The sequence below is a fragment of the Salmo trutta genome, chromosome 21, assembly GCF_901001165.1.
Source record: "Salmo trutta chromosome 21, fSalTru1.1, whole genome shotgun sequence".
Taxonomy (NCBI): domain Eukaryota; kingdom Metazoa; phylum Chordata; class Actinopteri; order Salmoniformes; family Salmonidae; genus Salmo; species Salmo trutta.
In genome coordinates this window covers 51,559,456-51,578,528 of record NC_042977.1, presented here as the reverse complement: position 1 = coordinate 51,578,528, position 19,073 = coordinate 51,559,456, and the positions used below count along the sequence as shown (strand labels likewise).

Genomic DNA, 19,073 nt, shown 5'->3' with positions numbered 1-19,073 from the left:
CACACACACACACACACACACACACACACACACACACAGGTAAGCCACAGTGCATTATACAGTAGGAAAACTTGATATATTATTATATACAGTGCATTCAGAAAGTATTCAGACCCCTTGACTTTTTCCACATTTTGTTACATTACAGCCTTATTCTATGTACAGTACCAGTCAAAAGTTTGGACACACCTATATATATATATATATATATATATATATATATATTATACATATATATATTATATATATATATATAAAATATATATATATATATATATAATATATATATAATATATATATATATATAATATATATATATATATATATATATATATGACAGGTAGAGTTATACATATATATTATAGATATATATATATATATATATATATATATATATATATATTACAGGTAGAGTTATACAGTTGAAGTCGGAAGTTTACATACACCTTAGCCAAATACATTTAAACTCTGTTTTTCACAATTCCTGACATTTAATCACAGTAAAAATCCCCTGTCTTTAGGTCAGTTAGGATCACCACTTTATTTTAAGAATGTGAAATGTCAGAATAATAGTAGAGAGAATGATTTATTTCAGCTTTTATTTCTTTCATCACATTCCCAGTGGGTCAGAAGTTTACATACACTCAATTCGTATTTGGTAGCATTGCCTTTAAATTGTTTAACTTGGGTCAAACGTTTCAGATAGCCTTCTACAAGCGTCCCACAATAAGTTGAGTGAATTTTGTCCCAATCCTAACGACAGAGCTGGTGCAACTGAGTCAGGTTTGTAGGCCTCCTTGCTCGCACACGCTTTTTCAGTTCTGCCCACAAATTTTCTATAGGATTGAGGTCAGGGCTTTGTGATGGCCACTCCAATACCTTGACTTCGTTGTCCTTAAGCCATTTTGCCACAACTTTGGAAGTATGCATTGTCCATTTGGAAGACCCATTTGCGACCAAGCTTTAACTTCCTGACTGATGTCTTGAGATGTTGCTTCAATATATCCACATAATTTTCCTGCCTCATGATGCCATCTATTTTGTGAAGTGCACCAGTCCCTCCTACAGTAAAGCACCTCCACAACATGATGCTGCCACCCCCGTGCTTCACGGTTGGGATTGTGTTCTTCGGTTTGCAAGCCTCCCCCTTTTTCCTCTAAACATAACGATGGTCATTATGGCCAAACAGTTATTTTTTTATTTCATCAGACCAGAGGACATTTCTCCAAAAAGTATGATCTTTGTCCCCATGTGCATCTGCAAACAGTAGTCTGGCTTTTTTATGGCGGTTTTGGAGCAGTGGCTTCTTCCTTGCTGAACGGCCTTTCAGGTTATGTCAATTTAGGACCCGTTTTACTGTGGATATAGATACTTTTGTACCTGTTTCCTCCAGCATCTTCACAAGGTCCTTTGCTGTTGTTCTGGGATTGATTTGCACTTTTTGCATCAAAGTATGTTCATCTCTAGGAGACAGAACGTGTCTCCTTCCTGAGCGGTATGACGGATGCGTGGTCCCATGGTGTTTATACTTGCGTACTATTGTTTGTACAGATGAACATGGTACCTTCAGGCATTTGGAAATTGCTCCCAAGTATGAACCAGACTTGTGACAGTCTACAATTTCTTTTCTGAGGTCTTGGCTGATTTCTTTTGATTTTCCCATGATGTCAAGCAAAGAGGCACTGAGTTTGACGGTAGGCCTTGAAATACATCCACAGGTAGACCTCCAATTTACTCAAATTATGTTAATTAGCCTATCAGAAGCTTCTAAAGCCATGATATAATTTTCTGGAATTTTCCAAGCTGTTTAAAGGCACAGTCAACTTAGTGTATGTAAACTTCTGGCCCACTGCAATTGTGATACAGTGTATTATACGGGAAATAATCTGTCTGTAAACAATTGTTGGAAAAATTACTTGTGTCATGCACAAAGTAGATGTCCTAACCGACTTGCCAAAACTATAGTGTGTTAACAAAAAATTTGTGGAGTGGTTGAAAAACGAGTTTTAATGACTCCAACCTAAGTGTATGTAAACTTACGACTTCAACTGTACAGTCGTGGCCAAAAGTTTTGAGAATGACACAAGTATTACATTTCACAAAGTTTTCTGCTTCAGTGTCTTTAGGTATTTTTGTCAGATGTTACTATGGAATACTGAAGTATAATTACAAGCATTTCATAAGTGTCAAAGGCTTTTATTGACAATTACATGGAGTTGATGCAAAGAGTCACTATTTGCAGGGTTGACCCTTCTTTTTCAAGACCTCTGCAATCCGCCCTGGCATGCTGTCAATTAACTTCTGGGCCACATCCTGACTGATGGCAGCCCATTCTTGCATAATCAATGCTTGGAGTTTGTCAGAATTTGTGGGTTTTTGTTTGTCCACCCGCCTCTTGAGGATTGATCACAAGTTCTCAATGGGATTAAGGTCAGGGGAGTTTCCTGGCCATGGACCGAAAATATCTGTTTTGTTCCCTGAGCCACTTAATTATCACTTTTGTCTTATGGCAAGATGCTCCATCATGCTGGAAAAGGCATTGTTCATCACCAAACTGTTCCTGGATTGTTGGGAGAAGTTGCTCTCAGAGGATGTGTTGGTACCATTCTTTATTCATGGCTGTGTTCTTAGGCAAAATTGTGAGTGAGCCCACTCCCTTGGCTGAGAAGCAACCCCACACATGAATGGTCTCAGGATACTTTACTGTTGGCAGAATGATGTCTAATTGACTGACGGATGCTGACTTGCTGGCTGACTTTTGTCCATTTGTAATGTTTAAACAGTGATAAACCATCACCAAATTGACATGCTGAAATCAACACAACGAGTGATGAAGAGGAACCAGAATCACTGCCCGGCCATCCCGAGTTCATCGAGCCAGTCAATTTTGCATTTCTGCAGTATTTTTGAGCATGTCAAATTCGTGATGGTAAATGCCCATTGAACATATTGTAAATGGAGAGTACATTTGCAATAAGATTCAACAGTGAAAAACCATCACCAAATGGACATGATGAAATCAACACAACGAGCGATGGAGAGGAACCACTATCACTGCCTGGCCATCCCGAGTTCATCAGGCCAGTTGCATTTCTGCAATATTTTTGAGCATGTGAAATTCATGATGGTAAATGCCCATTGAAACATATTGCAAATGGACAGCCATGCGCCTGGTGATTGGAACGGTTACCTGGAGCAAATTTTTGAAACGGTTTTGAATGTCTTTAGGAGGGTGCAAGGGGTCCACGGCTGGGTTGGGAGCACCCCCTACCCGTGCCCTTCCAATAGGGGCGCCCCTGGTCATTTTGGACGTTTTTCAAAAAAGCGTTAAAAAATTACAGAGTCCCACTTCTCCCTCATCAGGAGGGTCAACCAGTTATTAAATCCAAGGGTTCACAAACTTTTCCCACCCTGCACTGTGAATGTTTACACATTGTGTTCAATAAAGACATGAAAATGTATAATTATTTGTGTGTTATTAGTTTAAGCAGCCTGTGTTTATCTACTGTTGTGACTGAAGATCAGATCCAATTTTCTGACCAATTTATGTAGAAATCCAGGTAATTCCAAAGGGTTCACATACTTTTCTTGCCACTGTATATAGGACAGGTAGAGTTATATATATATATTATAGATATATATATATATATATGGGACAGGTAGAGTTATACAATATATTATATATATATAGAACAGGTAGAGTTATACAATATATTATAGATATATGGAGCAGGTAGAGTTATACAATATATTATAGATATATGGAGCAGGTAGAGTTATACATATATATTATATATATATATATATATATATATAATATATATATATATATGGGACAGGTAGAGTTATATATATATATTATATATATATATATATATAATATATATATATATATGGGACAGGTAGAGTTATATATATATATTATATATATATATATATATATATATATATATGGGACAGGTAGAGTTATATATATATATTATATATATATATATATATATATATATATATATGGGACAGGTAGAGTTATACAATATATTATAGATATATAGAACAGGTAGAGTTATACAATATATTATAGATATATGGAGCAGGTAGAGTTATACATATATATTATATATATATAGGACAGGTTGAGTTATACATATACATTATATATATGGGATAGGTAGAATTATACCCATATATATATATATATATATATATTTTTACACACGCAGGACAGGTAGAGTTATACACATATATATATATATATATTGGACAGGTAGAGTGTGTGTAGAGTAGAGATTCTTACTGGCGTTCCTTTGTTTCCAGGGAAGCCAGGTGTGCCAGCACTCCCTCTCTCACCCTGAGGAGGAGGAACACAACAACAGGGTCATACACCCCTTAACCCATGACCTTTCACCCATGACCTAGAATTCTTTAAGCCTGACCTCTAGCCCATGACCTTTAACCAGTGCCGTTTCTAGACACTGGACATAAGCGGCTGCTTAGGGCCACTTGAAAAGGGCCCCCAGCAAAAGAGAAGGAAAAGAAGTCAGTCAAGGTCTCAGCTTCCTGTTGAGAGGTAGAATACACAAGAGAAGGAAAGGAAGTCAGTCAGGGTCTCAGCTTCCTGTTGAGAGGTAGAATACACAAGAGAAGGAAAGGAAGTCAGTCAGGGTCTCAGCTTCCTGTTGAGAGGTAGAATACACAAGAGAAGGAAAGGAAGTCAGTCAGGGTCTCAGCTTCCTGTTGAGAGGTAGAATTCCAGGCACAAGGCATGTACCCAAGGGCCCTTACCTACAGGGGGCCCACATTGATTTTGCTAGTCACTCTCATTCAGATATCATATTAACATGAGAAACGTCATGGCAAAATGTGCAGAATAGCAGGAAATTAGCTTAAAAACTGTTAAATATTCTCTCAACCCCATGGTAAAATGTGTAGAACCGCAGGACGTTAGCGTTAAAGCTGCACATTTCTTTTGCCCGCGAGGTGGTGGGATTGCCCGCGAGGTGGGGGGGCCCTCCCAACATAGGGCTCCCAAAAAGCGAGAAACGACACAGCCTTTAACACCTGACCTATAACCCATGACTTATAACCCTGACCTATTAACCATAATCCATGACCTCTAAACAATGACCTCTAAACAATGACCTATAACCCTGACCTATTAGCCATAACCCATGACCTATAACCTTTAAACAGTGATTCGGGGCGGCAGGGTAGCCTAGTGGTTAGAGCATTGGACTAGTAACCGCAAGGTTGCAGGTTCAAATCCCTGAGCTGACAAGGTAAACATCTGTCGTTCTGCCCCTGAACAAGGCAGTTAACCCACTGTTCCTAGGCCGTCATTGAAAATAAGAATTTGTTCTTAACTGACTTGCCTAGTTAAATAAAGGTTAAAAAAAACAATGACCTATAATTTTTCTATCAGGGTCCCTGACACAATGACCAGAGAAGAGCACAGAGGTCAGGTAGAAACAGTCTGAGGGTCAGGGGTTAGATGTAGGAAGTGACTTCCTGAGTACCTTAGGTCCAGAGACTCCCACCGGGCCTAGGGGGCCTGCTCTTCCTGAGCGACCGGGATCTCCCTGGAGACACAAACACAGTGATTAATGATTGCATGGTGATTGTATAGAGATGGTTTGATGATTATAGGGGTGGTTGTATAGTGATTATAGGGGTGGTTGTATAGTGATTATAGGGGTGGTTGTGTTGTGATTATAGGGGTGGTTGTATAGTGATTATAGGGGTGGTTGTATAGTGATTATAGGGGTGGTTGTGTTGTGATTATAGGGGTGGTTGTATAGTGATTATAGGGGTGGTTGTATAGTGATTATAGGGGTGGTTGTATAGTGATTATAGGGGTGGTTGTGTAGTGATTATAGGGGTGGTTGTATAGTGATTATAGGGGTGGTTGTATAGTGATTATAGGGGTGGTTGTGTTGTGATTATAGGGGTGGTTGTATAGTGATTATAGGGGTGGTTGTGTAGTGATTATAGGGGTGGTTGTATAGTGATTATAGGGGTGGTTGTGTAGGGGTGGTTGTATAGTGATTATAGGGGTGGTTGTATAGGGGTGGTTGTATAGTGATTATAGGGGTGGTTGTATAGTGATTATAGGGGTGGTTGTATAGTGATTATAGGGGTGGTTGTATAGGGGTGGTTGTATAGGGGTGGTTGTGTAGTGATTATAGGGGTGGTTGAATAGTGATAATAGGGGTGGTTGTATAGTGATTATAGGGGTGGTTGTATAGTGATTATAGGGGTGGTTGTATAGTGATTATAGGGGTGGTTGTATAGGGGTGGTTGTATAGTGATTATAGGGGTGGTTGTATAGTGATTATAGGGGTGGTTGTATAGTGATTATAGGGGTGGTTGTATAGTGATTATAGGGGTGGTTGTATAGTGATTATAGGGGTGGTTGTATAGTGATTATAGGGGTGGTTGAATAGTGATTATAGGGGTGGTTGTATAGTGATTATAGGGGTGGTTGTATAGGGGTGGTTGAATAGTGATTATAGGGGTGGTTGTATAGTGATTGTATATGGCAACTGTATAATGATTGTATTTGCTGTACCTTCTCTCCATCCGTTCCAGGAAGACCACCATCGCCCGCATCTCCTGGGTGACCATCATGACCCTGACCGAGACATACAAACACACACACACACACACACACACACACACACACACACACACACACACACACACACACACACACACACACACACACACACACACACACACACACACACTTAAATGTATTACACACACACACACTGTGAGGTCATACCCTGGGGCTAGTCAGGTTTCTCAGAACATACCCTGTTTCTGCTGGATCTAGTCAGGTTTCTCAGAACATACCCTGTCTCCTGGATCTAGTCAGGTGTCTCAGAACATACCCTGTCTCCTGGATCTAGTCAGGTGTCTCAGAACATACCCTGTTTCTCCTGGATCTAGTCAGGTTTCTCAGAACATACCCTGTCTCCTGGATCTAGTCAGGTGTCTCAGAACATACCCTGGATCTAGTCAGGTTTCTCAGAACATCTCCTGTCTCCTGGATCTAGTCAGGTTTCTCAGAACATCTCCTGGATCTAGTCAGGTGTCTCAGAACATCTCCTGTCTCCTGGATCTAGTCAGGTTTCTCAGAACATGTCCTGGATCTAGTCAGGTTTCTCAGAACATACCCTGTCTCCTGGATCTAGTCAGGTGTCTCAGAACATACCCTGTCTCCTGGATCTAGTCAGGTTTCTCAGAACATACCCTGTTTCTCCTGGATCTAGTCAGGTTTCTCAGAACATACCCTGTCTCCTGGATCTAGTCATGTTTCTCAGAACATCTCCTGTCTCCTGGATTTAGTCAGGTTTCTCAGAACATCTCCTGGATCTAGTCAGGTTTCTCAGAACATACCCTGTTTCTCCTGGATCTAGTCAGGTTTCTCAGAACATACCCTGTCTCCTGGATCTAGTCAGGTGTCTCAGAACATACCCTGTCCCCTGGATCTCCTTTGCAGCCGGGAGCGCCGATGCGTCCAATCTTCCCCTTCTGTCCGTCTGTCCCGTTGCGTCCACCGAGGCCGGCCACACCCTTCTTCCCCTCAGTTCCGATCTCCCCCTGAAAACACACAGCAATAATCCATAACCTATCATCTTTCATCTAGACTAGCTTCAGTCCACAGGAGGCTGCTGAGGGGAGGACGGCTCATAATAATGTCCAGAAGGGAGCGAATGGAACGGAATCAAACACAATGGAAACCATGGAAACCATGTGTTTGATGTCATTACCACGAGCCCGTCCTCCCCAATTAAGGTGCCACCAACCTCCTGTGCTTCAGTCCCACGATGAGCAGGTCTAATAACCAATTATCAAATAGACAAATCAATGGATAATAAATATTGACCTCACCTTTTCACCTTTGATCCCTATTTCACCCTATAGAAGCGCAAGAGAGAAAAGAACCAGTCAGACCTTCAGCATTACTGGCTGAGTCACTACAGATGAAGACATTATTACTACAAACACACAGAGACCTTCAGCATTACTGGTTGAGTCACTACAGATGAAGACATTATTACTACAAACACACAGAGACCTCCAGTATTACTGGATGAGTCACTACAGATGAAGACATTATTTCTACAAACACACAGAGACCTTCAGCATTACTGGTTGAGTCACTACAGATGAAGACATTATTACTACAAACACACAGAGACCTCCAGTATTACTGGATGAGTCACTACAGATGAAGACATTATTACTACAAACACACAGAGACCTTCAGCATTACTGGTTGAGTCACTACAGATGAAGACATTATTACTACAAACACACAGAGACCTCCAGTATTACTGGATGAGTCACTACAGATGAAGACATTATTACTACAAACACACAGAGACCTCCAGTATTACTGGATGAGTCACTACAGATGAAGACATTATTACTACAAACACACAGAGACCTTCAGCATTACTGGTTGAGTCACTACAGATGAAGACATTATTACTACAAACACACAGAGACCTCCAGTATTACTGGATGAGTCACTACAGATGAAGACATTATTACTAGTAGCCACATCTCTAGCTTTTCCATACATTATTACCTGTAGTGTATTTAAAGACATTATTACCTGTAGTGTATTTAAAGACATTGTTAAGGGTAGTGTATTTAAAGACATTATTACTGGTAGCTTATTTAAAGACATTGTTAAGGGTAGTGTATTAAAAGACATTGTTAATAAGGGTAGTGTATTTAAAGACATTGTTAAGGGTAGTGTATTTAAAGACATTATTACTGGTAGCTTATTTAAAGACATTGTTAAGGGTAGTGTATTAAAAGACATTGTTAAGGGTAGTGTATTTAAAGACATTATTACTAGTAGTGTATTTAAAGACATTGTTAAGGGTAGTGTATTTAAAGACATTGTAAAGGGTAGTGTATTTAAATACATTGTTAAGGGTAGTGTATTTAAATACATTGTTAAGGGTAGTGTATTTAAAGACATTATTACTGGTAGTGTGTGTGAATGGGAGGAGCCTGGAGACTTGCCTTGACTCCTGGTTGACCGATGGGACCCTCGATGCCGGGGTCGCCCTGTCTTCCCCTATCGCCTTTAGGTCCGGGGTTACCGTTGTCTCCTTTAGCTCCCTGTAGCACACAACAGAGTCAGAACAAGTGTGTGTGTGTGTGTGTGTGTGTGTGTGTGTGTGTGTGTGTGTGTGTGTGTGTGTGTGTGTGTGTGTGTGTGTGTGTGTGTGTGTGTGTGTGTGTGTGTGTGTGTGTGTGTGTGTGTGTGTGTGTGTGGTAGAGTCTTGCATCGGGGTCCGATACCCACAGTTTCCCGCGGGTGAGGTGCAAAAATATAAACTCGCGGGTGGAATGAAAACAAATTTTCAACCCCTTGGTGGGCTCGCGGTTTGGAACAATTACATTGCGGGTCGGAAACATTTTAAATCAAGATAATAGACTTTTTACAAACCCAGTAGCTTGTTGTGTTGCATTGTGTTGAGAATTCCACTGTGAGCGACGGGGCAGTCCTCACCTAGGCCAACAGCCACGCTGGCGAGGCAACAGCCACGCAGGCGAGGCAGACCTCACCTAGGCCAACAGCCACGCAGGCGAGGCAGACCTCACCTAGGCCAACAGCCACGCAGACAAGGCAGACCTCACCTAGGCCAACAGCCACACAGGCGAGGCAGACCTCACCTAGGCCAACAGCCACGCAGGCGAGGCAGACCTCACCTAGGCCAACAGCCACGCAGACGAGAGCGGAGCAGGGAACTGGCCATTATTTGTGCGGTGGTGAAACGTTCTGATTTGTCCACCATAGAGCTTATGTTCCCTCTCCTCGCGTAAGGATATGACACGTTTACATTCCTTGGATAGCCTGGCTTAAGTGAATATGTCTAACGCAGACCTACCCAGAGAAACAACCAGAAAGGTTAGGATCAGGGACTAGACTAACACACCATGTTGGAAACAGGTGCTGCGGGATTTAAATCCCCACTTTGGAAGGAAAACAACACGGTAGATAGATACACAGCCTTTACAAAGTGCAACCAGGTAGGCCTATTGTTTTCAATAATTCAGTTAGCTATCACTTCATTATTACATTCATTCAGGCTTTCGTTCATTACGCAGGTAAACTGGTGCGGCTGGTAAAAGTGGCCTACGAAATAAATTACCTATTGTTTTGCTGAAATCAGCAGATGTGGTGTGGTCTTCCCTGTGGCTCAGTTGGTAGAGCATGGTGTTTGCAACGCCAGCATGGTGTGTGCAATGCCAGGGTTGTGGGTTCGATTCCCACGGGGGGCCAGTACAAAAAATAAAAATAATAATAATAATAAAATGCATGAAATGTATGCATTCACTACTGTAAGTTGCTCTGGATAAGAGCGTCTGCTAAACTGCCCATAATATCTCCAGTTTAAAGTGATGGATTCTGATTGGGATTTTCTATTATGTTACTTAGATTGACGCACCAGTACGTCAATAGACTCTTAAGGATGTATTACATCCGTTCATTATACCATATGCAGGCTATATGAATTGTAAACCAATACGGCTGGTAAAAATTAGAGTAGCCTATTCTTCCATATTCCATTTTGGGACTAGTTTATTTAAGTTGAATTAGGCCTAAACTATTTGGTGATCTAAACAATATTGAATGTAAAGGTATTGTTTTGCGTCGGCTATAGTCTTTCATTAGGTAGCAAGGCTAATTACAAGGCTCTTTTTTTTTCTCAAAGTGATTTGAGAGACACATCGCAATATGAAAATAAAAATATATCGTTCTTAATTCATGGCATGGTTTCCTTTTCTATAAATGTTGAATAGACATGCAGACAAATTAATTCATACAGGGAGTAGCCTAATAGCCTAGTACTCTGGAGTCATAAAAACGATTCAATAAATTGATGTTATTTTGCAGGTAATGGATCGGCTCTCGGAAACAATTCTATGTGGGTGGGTCGGGCTGCAGAGGAAATGATGTCCTGATGTCGGATATTGGGTGGGGCTCAGAATTGATGTGGCCAGCGTGTGGAGTCTATAAAACCGGACTCTAGCGTACCGGAGCCATCCAGGACTCTAGCGTACCGGAGCCGTCCAGGACTCTAGCGTACCGGAGCCGTCCAGGACTCTAGCGTACCGGAGCCGTCCAGGACTCTAGCGTAACAGACCCGTCCAGGACTCTAGCGTAACGGAGCCGTCCAGGACTCTAACGTAACGGAGCCGTCCAGGACTCTAGCGTAACGGACCCGTCCAGGACTCTAGCGTAACGGACCCGTCCAGGACTCTAGCGTAACGGAGCCGTCCAGGACTCTAGCGTAACGGAGCCGTCCAGGACTCTAACGTAACGGAGCCGTCCAGGACACTAACGTAACGGAGCCGTCCAGGACTCTAGCGTAACGGAGCCGTCCAGGACTCTAGCGTAACGGAGCCGTCCAGGACTCTAACGTAACGGAGTCGTCCAGGACTCTAACGTAACGGAGCCGTCCAGGACTCTAGCGTAACGGAGCCGTCCAGGACTCTAACGTAACGGAGCCGTCCAGGACTGTAGCGTAACGGAGCCGTCCAGGACTCTAGCGTAACGGACCCGTCCAGGACTCTAGCGTAACGGACCCGTCCAGGACTCTAGCGTAACGGAGCCGTCCAGGACTCTAACGTAACGGAGCCGTCCAGGACTCTAGCGTAACGGACCCGTCCAGGACTCTAGCGTAACGGAGCCGTCCAGGACTCTAGCGTAACGGAGCCGTCCAGGACTCTAACGTAACGGAGCCGTCCAGGACTCTAACGTAACGGAGCCGTCCAGGACTCTAGCGTAACGGAGCCGTCCAGGACTCTAGCGTAACGGAGCCGTCCAGGACTCTAGCGTAACGGAGCCGTCCAGGACTCTAACGTAACGGAGCCGTCCAGGACTCTAACGTAACGGAGCCGTCCAGGACTCTAGCGTAACGGAGCCGTCCAGGACTCTAGCGTAACGGAGCCGTCCAGGACTCTAGCGTAACGGACCCGTCCAGGACTCTAACGTAACGGAGCCGTCCAGGACTCTAGCGTAACGGACCCGTCCAGGACTCTAGCGTAACGGACCCGTCCAGGACTCTAACGTAACGGACCCGTCCAGGACTCTAGCGTAACGGACCCGTCCAGGACTCTAACGTAACGGAGCCGTCCAGGACTCTAGCGTAACGGAGCCGTCCAGGACTCTAGCGTAACGGAGTCGTCCAGGACTCTAGCGTAACGGAGCCGTCCAGGACTCTAGCGTAACGGAGCCGTCCAGGACTCTAGCGTAACGGACCCGTCCAGGACTCTAGCGTAACGGACCCGTCCAGGACTCTAACGTAACGGAGCCGTCCAGGACTCTAGCGTAACGGAGCCGTCCAGGACTCTAGCGTAACGGACCCGTCCAGGACTCTAGCGTAACGGACCCGTCCAGGACTCTAACGTAACGGACCCGTCCAGGACTCTAACGTAACGGACCCGTCCAGGACTCTAGCGTAACGGAGCCGTCCAGGACTCTAGCGTAACGGAGCCGTCCAGGACTCTAGCGTAACCGAGCCGTCCAGGACTCTAACGTAACGGAGCCGTCCAGGACTCTAGCGTAACGGACCCGTCCAGGAGTCTAGCGTAACGGACCCGTCCAGGACTCTAGCGTAACGGACCCGTCCAGGACTCTAACGTAACGGAGCCGTCCAGGACTCTAGCGTAACGGACCCGTCCAGGACTCTAGCGTAACGGAGCCGTCCAGGACTCTAGCGTAACGGAGCCGTCCAGGACTCTAGCGTAACGGAGCCGTCCAGGACTCTAGCGTAACGGAGCCGTCCAGGACTCTAGCGTAACGGACCCGTCCAGGACACTAGCGTAACGGAGCCGTCCAGGACTCTAGCGTGTACCTTCTGTCCTCTGTGTCCTTCAGGACCAGGACTTCCATCTGTCTCCAGACACTTCACCTTGTAGCACTGAGAGAGACCACATGTATGGAAAACAGGTATCAATATCAACATCTTCTGCATCTGTTATCATAGTATATAATAGAATATAATCATATATAATAGAATATAATCATATATAATAGAATATAATCATATATAATAGTATATAATCATATATAATAGAATATAATCATATATAATAGTATATAATCATATATAATAGTATATAATCATATATAATAGAATATAATCATATATAATAGTATATAATCATATATAATAGTATATAATCATATATAATAGTACATAATCATATATACTAGTATATAATAGCATATAATAATGTATATAAAAGTATACAATCATTTATATAATAGTATATAATCATATATAATCATTTATATAATAGTATATAATCATATATATTAATTTATATAATAGTATATAATCATATATAATAGTATATAATAGTATATAATCATATATAATCATTTGTATAATAGTATATAATCATATATAATCATTTGTATAATAGTATATAATCTTATATAATCTATATAATAGTATATAATCATTTATATAATAGTATATAATCATATATATTAATTTATATAATAGTATATAATCATATATAATAGTATATAATAGTATATAATCATATGTAATAGTATATACTCATATATAGTAGTATATAATAATATATAATAGTATATAATAATATATAATCGTATATAATACTATATAATCATATTTAATAGTATATAATAGTATATAATAGTATATAACCACATATAATAGTATAGAATAGTATATAATAGTATTTAATCATATGTAATAGTAAATACTCATATATAGTAGTATATAATTATATATAATCATATATAATAGTATATAATCATATATAATCGTATATAATAGTATTTAATCATATGTAATAGTATATAATCACATATAATAGTATAGAATAGTATACAATAGTATATAATCACATATAATAGTATAGAATAGTATACAATAGTATATAATCACAAATAATAGTATAGAATAGTATACAATAGTATATAATCATATCTAATTAAATAGAATAGGTTATTGTAGGTTGCTCCTATGGTGAGATTGTGTGGTTTTCTCTTCAGTCTCACCTCCTGATAGGCCAGATGGGTCTGGAAAAAGGAAAATACAAAATATTTTACTTCAACATGAAAAATGTTTATTGAATATGATCATCACAGTGTGTGTTACCATGGTCTTGATGATGCGGTCTATAGTGTCCAGCTGTATAACACTATGTTAGTGTGTGTGTGTGTGTGTGTGTGTGTGTGTGTGTTACCATGGTCTTGATGATGCGGTCTATAGTGTCCAGCTGTATAACACTATGTTAGTGTGTGTGTGTGTGTGTGTGTGTGTGTGTGTGTGTGTGTGTGTTACCATGGTCTTGATGATGCGGTCTATAGTGTCCAGCTGTATAACAGGCTTGTTGCCACTGAGGTCGACAGCCAGGAAGTCTTTTCGGTAGACGTTGGCCGGAGAGTTAGCGATCTCCCTCAGACCCGTCTCGTCCACGTTCTTCGTTGCCGCGACCACAAACATTCTGATGCCCTCGTCACGCGCACGCTCCGCCGTCACCTTCACCCCGCCACACGGGTTTCCTGTCACATGACCGTCGGTAATGACGACAGCGAATCGCAGCGCTCCGGGGTTAGAGGGCAAACGTGTCATTTCCTGTGTCATGTTGGCGAGGGCGCAGTCGATGTAGGTTCCCTTACCCAGGTACCGGATACCCCTCAAACCCTGAAACAACAACAAAAGTGGATGAAGGTTCAACCTGTATGAATCTGTCTTTAATATTGTGCTCCATGCAGGTTCAACCTGTATGAATCTGTCTTTAATGTTGTGTAGGTTCAGCCTGTATGAATCTGTCTTTATTGTTGTGTAGGTTCAGCCTGTATGAATCTGTCTTTAATGTTGTGTAGGTTCAGCCTGTATGAATCTGTCTTTAATGTTGTGTAGGTTCAGCCTGTATGAATCTGTCTTTAATGTTGTGTAGGTTCAGCCTGTATGAAACTGTATTTATTGTTGTGCTCCATGCAGGGTGTGAATTCCTACATTTAATGAAAACCAAAACAGTGTAAAGCACAAGATCAATCAATCTAACCCTGACCCAATCAATCTAACCCTAACCCAATCAATCTAACCCTGACCCAATCAATCTAACCCTAACCCAATCAATCTAACCCTGACCCAATCAATCTAACCCTGACCCAATCAATCTAACCCTAACCCAATCAATCTAACCCTGACCCAATCAATCTAACCCTAACCCAATCAATCTAACCCTGACCCAATCAATCTAAACCTAACCCAATCAATCTAACCCTAACCTAATCAATCTAACCCTAACCCAATCAATCTAACCCTAACCCAATCAATCTAACCTAATCAATCTAACCCTAACCCAATCAATCTAACCTAATCAATCTAATCCTAACCTAATCAATCTAATCCTAACCCAATCAATCTAACCCTAACCTAATTTTTTCAACAACAGGTTATAGTCAATAATATCAAAGGCTCCACTGAAATCTAACAGTACAGCTCCCACAATCTTCTTATTATCAATGTCTTTCAACCAATCATCAGTCATTTGTGTCAGTGCAGGTCATGTTGAGTGCCCTTCTCTATAAGCATGTTAGACTCACCTGGATGAAGGCGTCCTTGGCCTGAATGCGGCTGAAGACCTGTTGTGTCTGGGAGAAGTGTAGTCCTCCTATCTGCCATCTGATCTGAACCAGACCTTTATAGTCAGCATCCTCCAGACGATCTGCAAAACGCTCTGTAAACATCTGGACACACATCAAGGAGGAGGAAGGGGTTAGAAATCCATTCATCTATCTATCTATCTATCTATCTATCTATCTATCTATCTACCATCTACCATCTACCATCTACCATCTACCATCTACCATCTACCATCTATCATCTATCTATCTATCTATCTATCTATCTATCTATCTATCTATCTATCTATCTATCTATCTATCTATCTATCTATCTATCTATCTATCTATCTATCTATCTATCTATCTATCTATCTATCTATCTATCTATCTATCTATCTATCTATCTATCTATCTATCTATCTATCTATCTATCTATCTATCTATCTATCTATCTATCTATCTATCTATCTATCTATCTATCTATCTATCTATCTATCTATCTATCTATCTATCTATCTATCTATCTATCTATCTATCTATCCATCTATCCATCTATCCATCTATCCATCTATCCATCCAGGGGGACATTATAATATAGTAGTAGGAAACCTTAATGCTCTCCACCAGTGATCCAGGGGGAGGGGGGACATTATAATATAGTAGTAGGAACCTTAATGCTCTCCACCAGTGATCCAGGGGGAGGGGGGACATTATAATATAGTAGTAGGAACCTTAATGCTCTCCACCAGTGATCCAGGGGGAGGGGGGACATTATAATATAGTAGTAGGAACCTCAATGCTCTCCACCAGTGATCCAGGGGGAACATTATAATATAGTAGTAGGAACCTTAATGCTCTCCACCAGTGATCCAGGGGGAACATTATAATATAGTAGTAGGAACCTTAATGCTCTCCACCAGTGATCCAGGGGAACATTATAATATAGTAGTAGGAACCTTAATGCTCTCCACCAGTGATCCAGGGGGACATTATAATATAGTAGTAGGAACCTTAATGCTCTCCACCAGTGATCCAGGGGGACATTATAATATAGTAGTAGGAACCTTAATGCTCTCCACCAGTGATCCAGGGGGAGGGGGAACATTATAATCTAGTAGTAGGAACCTTAATGCTCTCCACCAGTGATCCAGGGAACATTATAATATAGTAGTAGGAACCTTAATGCTCTCCACCAGTGATCCAGGGGAACATTATAATATAGTAGTAGGAACCTTAATGCTCCCCACCAGTGATCCAGGGGGAGGGGGGACATTATAATATAGTAGTAGGAACCTTAATGCTCTCCACCAGTGATCCAGGGGGAGGGGGGACATTATAATATAGTAGTAGGAACCTTAATGCTCTCCACCAGTGATCCAGGGGGAGGGGGGACATTATAATATAGTAGTAGGAACCTTAATGCTCTCCACCAGTGATCCAGGGGGAGGGGGAACATTATAATATAGTAGTAGGAACCTTAATGCTCTCCACCAGTGATCCAGGGGGAGGGGGGACATTATAATATAGTAGTAGGAACCTTAATGCTCTCCACCAGTGATCCAGGGGGAGGGGGGACATTATAATATAGTAGTAGGAACCTTAATGCTCTCCACCAGTGATCCAGGGGGAGGGGGGACATTATAATATAGTAGTAGGAACCTTAATGCTCTCCACCAGTGATCCAGGGGGAGGTTCTTGCAGGGCGATGGTCTCAGAAGTGTCGATCGTAAAGTACACATCTATAGGACACTCATGTTTCTCTGCAGGACACACACACACACACACACACACACACACACACACACACAACCCCGTTAGGACACATGTTAACAGAAACACGCATGTAAACATAAATCACATTAATATCAACTGAATCTAAAAGTCAATGTGTTGGGTATTGTTGTGTAAACCGAACTGAGAAACATCAAAGAACATCTGTCTGAGAAATGTGGAACATCTGTTACAAGTTTAATACAGGCTGAATGAGTCCCAAATGACACCCTATGCCCTATTTAGTGCACTACTTTGGACCAGGGCATTATTTAGTGCACTACTTTAGACCAGGGCCCTATTTAGTGCACTACTTTAGACCAGGACCATACTTAGTGCACTACTTTAGACCAGGGCCATACTTAGTGCACTACTTTAGACCAGGGCCATACTTAGTGCACTACTTTAGACCAGGGCCACTGGGGGCTGGAGTGGGATGACAGAACCAGACAGTTGCATGGTGTGAAGGGTACTCACTGTTGCATTCTGGGACGGCCTGTGCGTGTGCCGCGGCTCCGAACAGGAAGCACAGCGCGATGACCTCAGACCTCATCATCATCATCCTCTCCTTCTAACTGACCTGACACACACACACACACACACACACACACACACAGACACACACACACAAAATCACACACACACACACACACACACACACACACACACACACACACACAGAAACACACAAACACACACACACACACAGACACACACAAACACACAGACACACACACACACACAAAATCACACACACACACACACACACACACACAGAAACACACAAACACACACACACACACAGACACACACAAACACACAAACACACACACACAAAATCACATTACATTTGCATAGAATTCATACAGATACCCCTCACATACAGATACCCCTCACATACAGATGCCCCTCACATACAGATACCCCTCACACACAGATGCCCCTCACACACAGATACCCCTCACATACAGATACCCCTCACACACAGATGCCCCTCACACACAGATACCCCTCACATACAGATACCCCTCACACACAGATACCCCTCACATACAGATGCCCCTCACACACAGATACCCCTCACATACAGATGCCCCTCACATACAGATACCCCTCACACACAGATACCCCTCACATACAGATACCCCTCACATACAGATGCCCCTTTACATACAGATGCCCCTCACATACAGATACCCCTCACATACAGATGCACAGGGTGCGTCCCAGAATACACAGGGTGCTTCCCAGATACACAGGGTGCGTCCCAGAATACACAGGGTGCGTCCCAGAATACACAGGGTGCGTCCCAGAATACACAGGGTGCGTCCCAGAATACACAGGGTGCGTCCCAGAATACACAGGGTGCGTCCCAGAATACACAGGGTGCGTCCCAGAATACACAGGGTGCGTCCCAGAATACACAGGGTGCGTCCCAGAATACACAGGGTGCGTCCCAGAATACATAGGGTGCGTCCCATAATACACAGGGTGCGTCCCAGAATACACAGGGTGCGTCCCAGAATACACAGGGTGGTCCCAGAATACACAGGGTGCATCCCAGAATACACAGGGTGCATCCCAGAATACACAGGGTGCGTCCCAGAATACACAGGGTGCATTCCAGAATACACAGGGTGGTCCCAGAATACACAGG

The 19,073-nt window shown here is 42.3% G+C and overlaps 1 protein-coding gene across 5 annotated transcripts in view; it reads right to left on the bottom strand.

The window, feature by feature from the left end:
• Positions 1-19,073, bottom strand: part of LOC115157674 (collagen alpha-2(VI) chain) — a 47,286-nt gene that overhangs the window by 26,987 nt on the left and 1,226 nt on the right. For 2 of the 5 annotated variants that reach the window (XM_029706118.1, XM_029706115.1), the window contains exons 2-13: positions 17,894-17,996; positions 17,306-17,406; positions 15,626-15,769; positions 14,355-14,717; positions 14,069-14,089; positions 12,888-12,953; positions 9,043-9,141; positions 7,894-7,920; positions 7,477-7,602; positions 6,566-6,628; positions 5,514-5,576; positions 4,295-4,348 (exon numbers count right to left, since the gene is read on the bottom strand). In XM_029706118.1, coding sequence (XP_029561978.1) covers positions 4,295-4,348; positions 5,514-5,576; positions 6,566-6,628; positions 7,477-7,602; positions 7,894-7,920; positions 9,043-9,141; positions 12,888-12,953; positions 14,069-14,089; positions 14,355-14,717; positions 15,626-15,769; positions 17,306-17,406; positions 17,894-17,978 — 1,212 coding nt within the window. In that variant the 5' untranslated portion in view covers positions 17,979-17,996. Of the gene's footprint in view, positions 1-4,294; positions 4,349-5,513; positions 5,577-6,565; positions 6,629-7,476; positions 7,603-7,893; positions 7,921-9,042; positions 9,142-12,887; positions 12,954-14,068; positions 14,090-14,168; positions 14,230-14,354; positions 14,718-15,625; positions 15,770-16,255; positions 16,284-17,305; positions 17,407-17,893; positions 17,997-19,073 lie in introns of those variants that run through there. The other 3 variants (XM_029706116.1, XM_029706117.1, XM_029706119.1) reach the window with 3 other exon arrangements.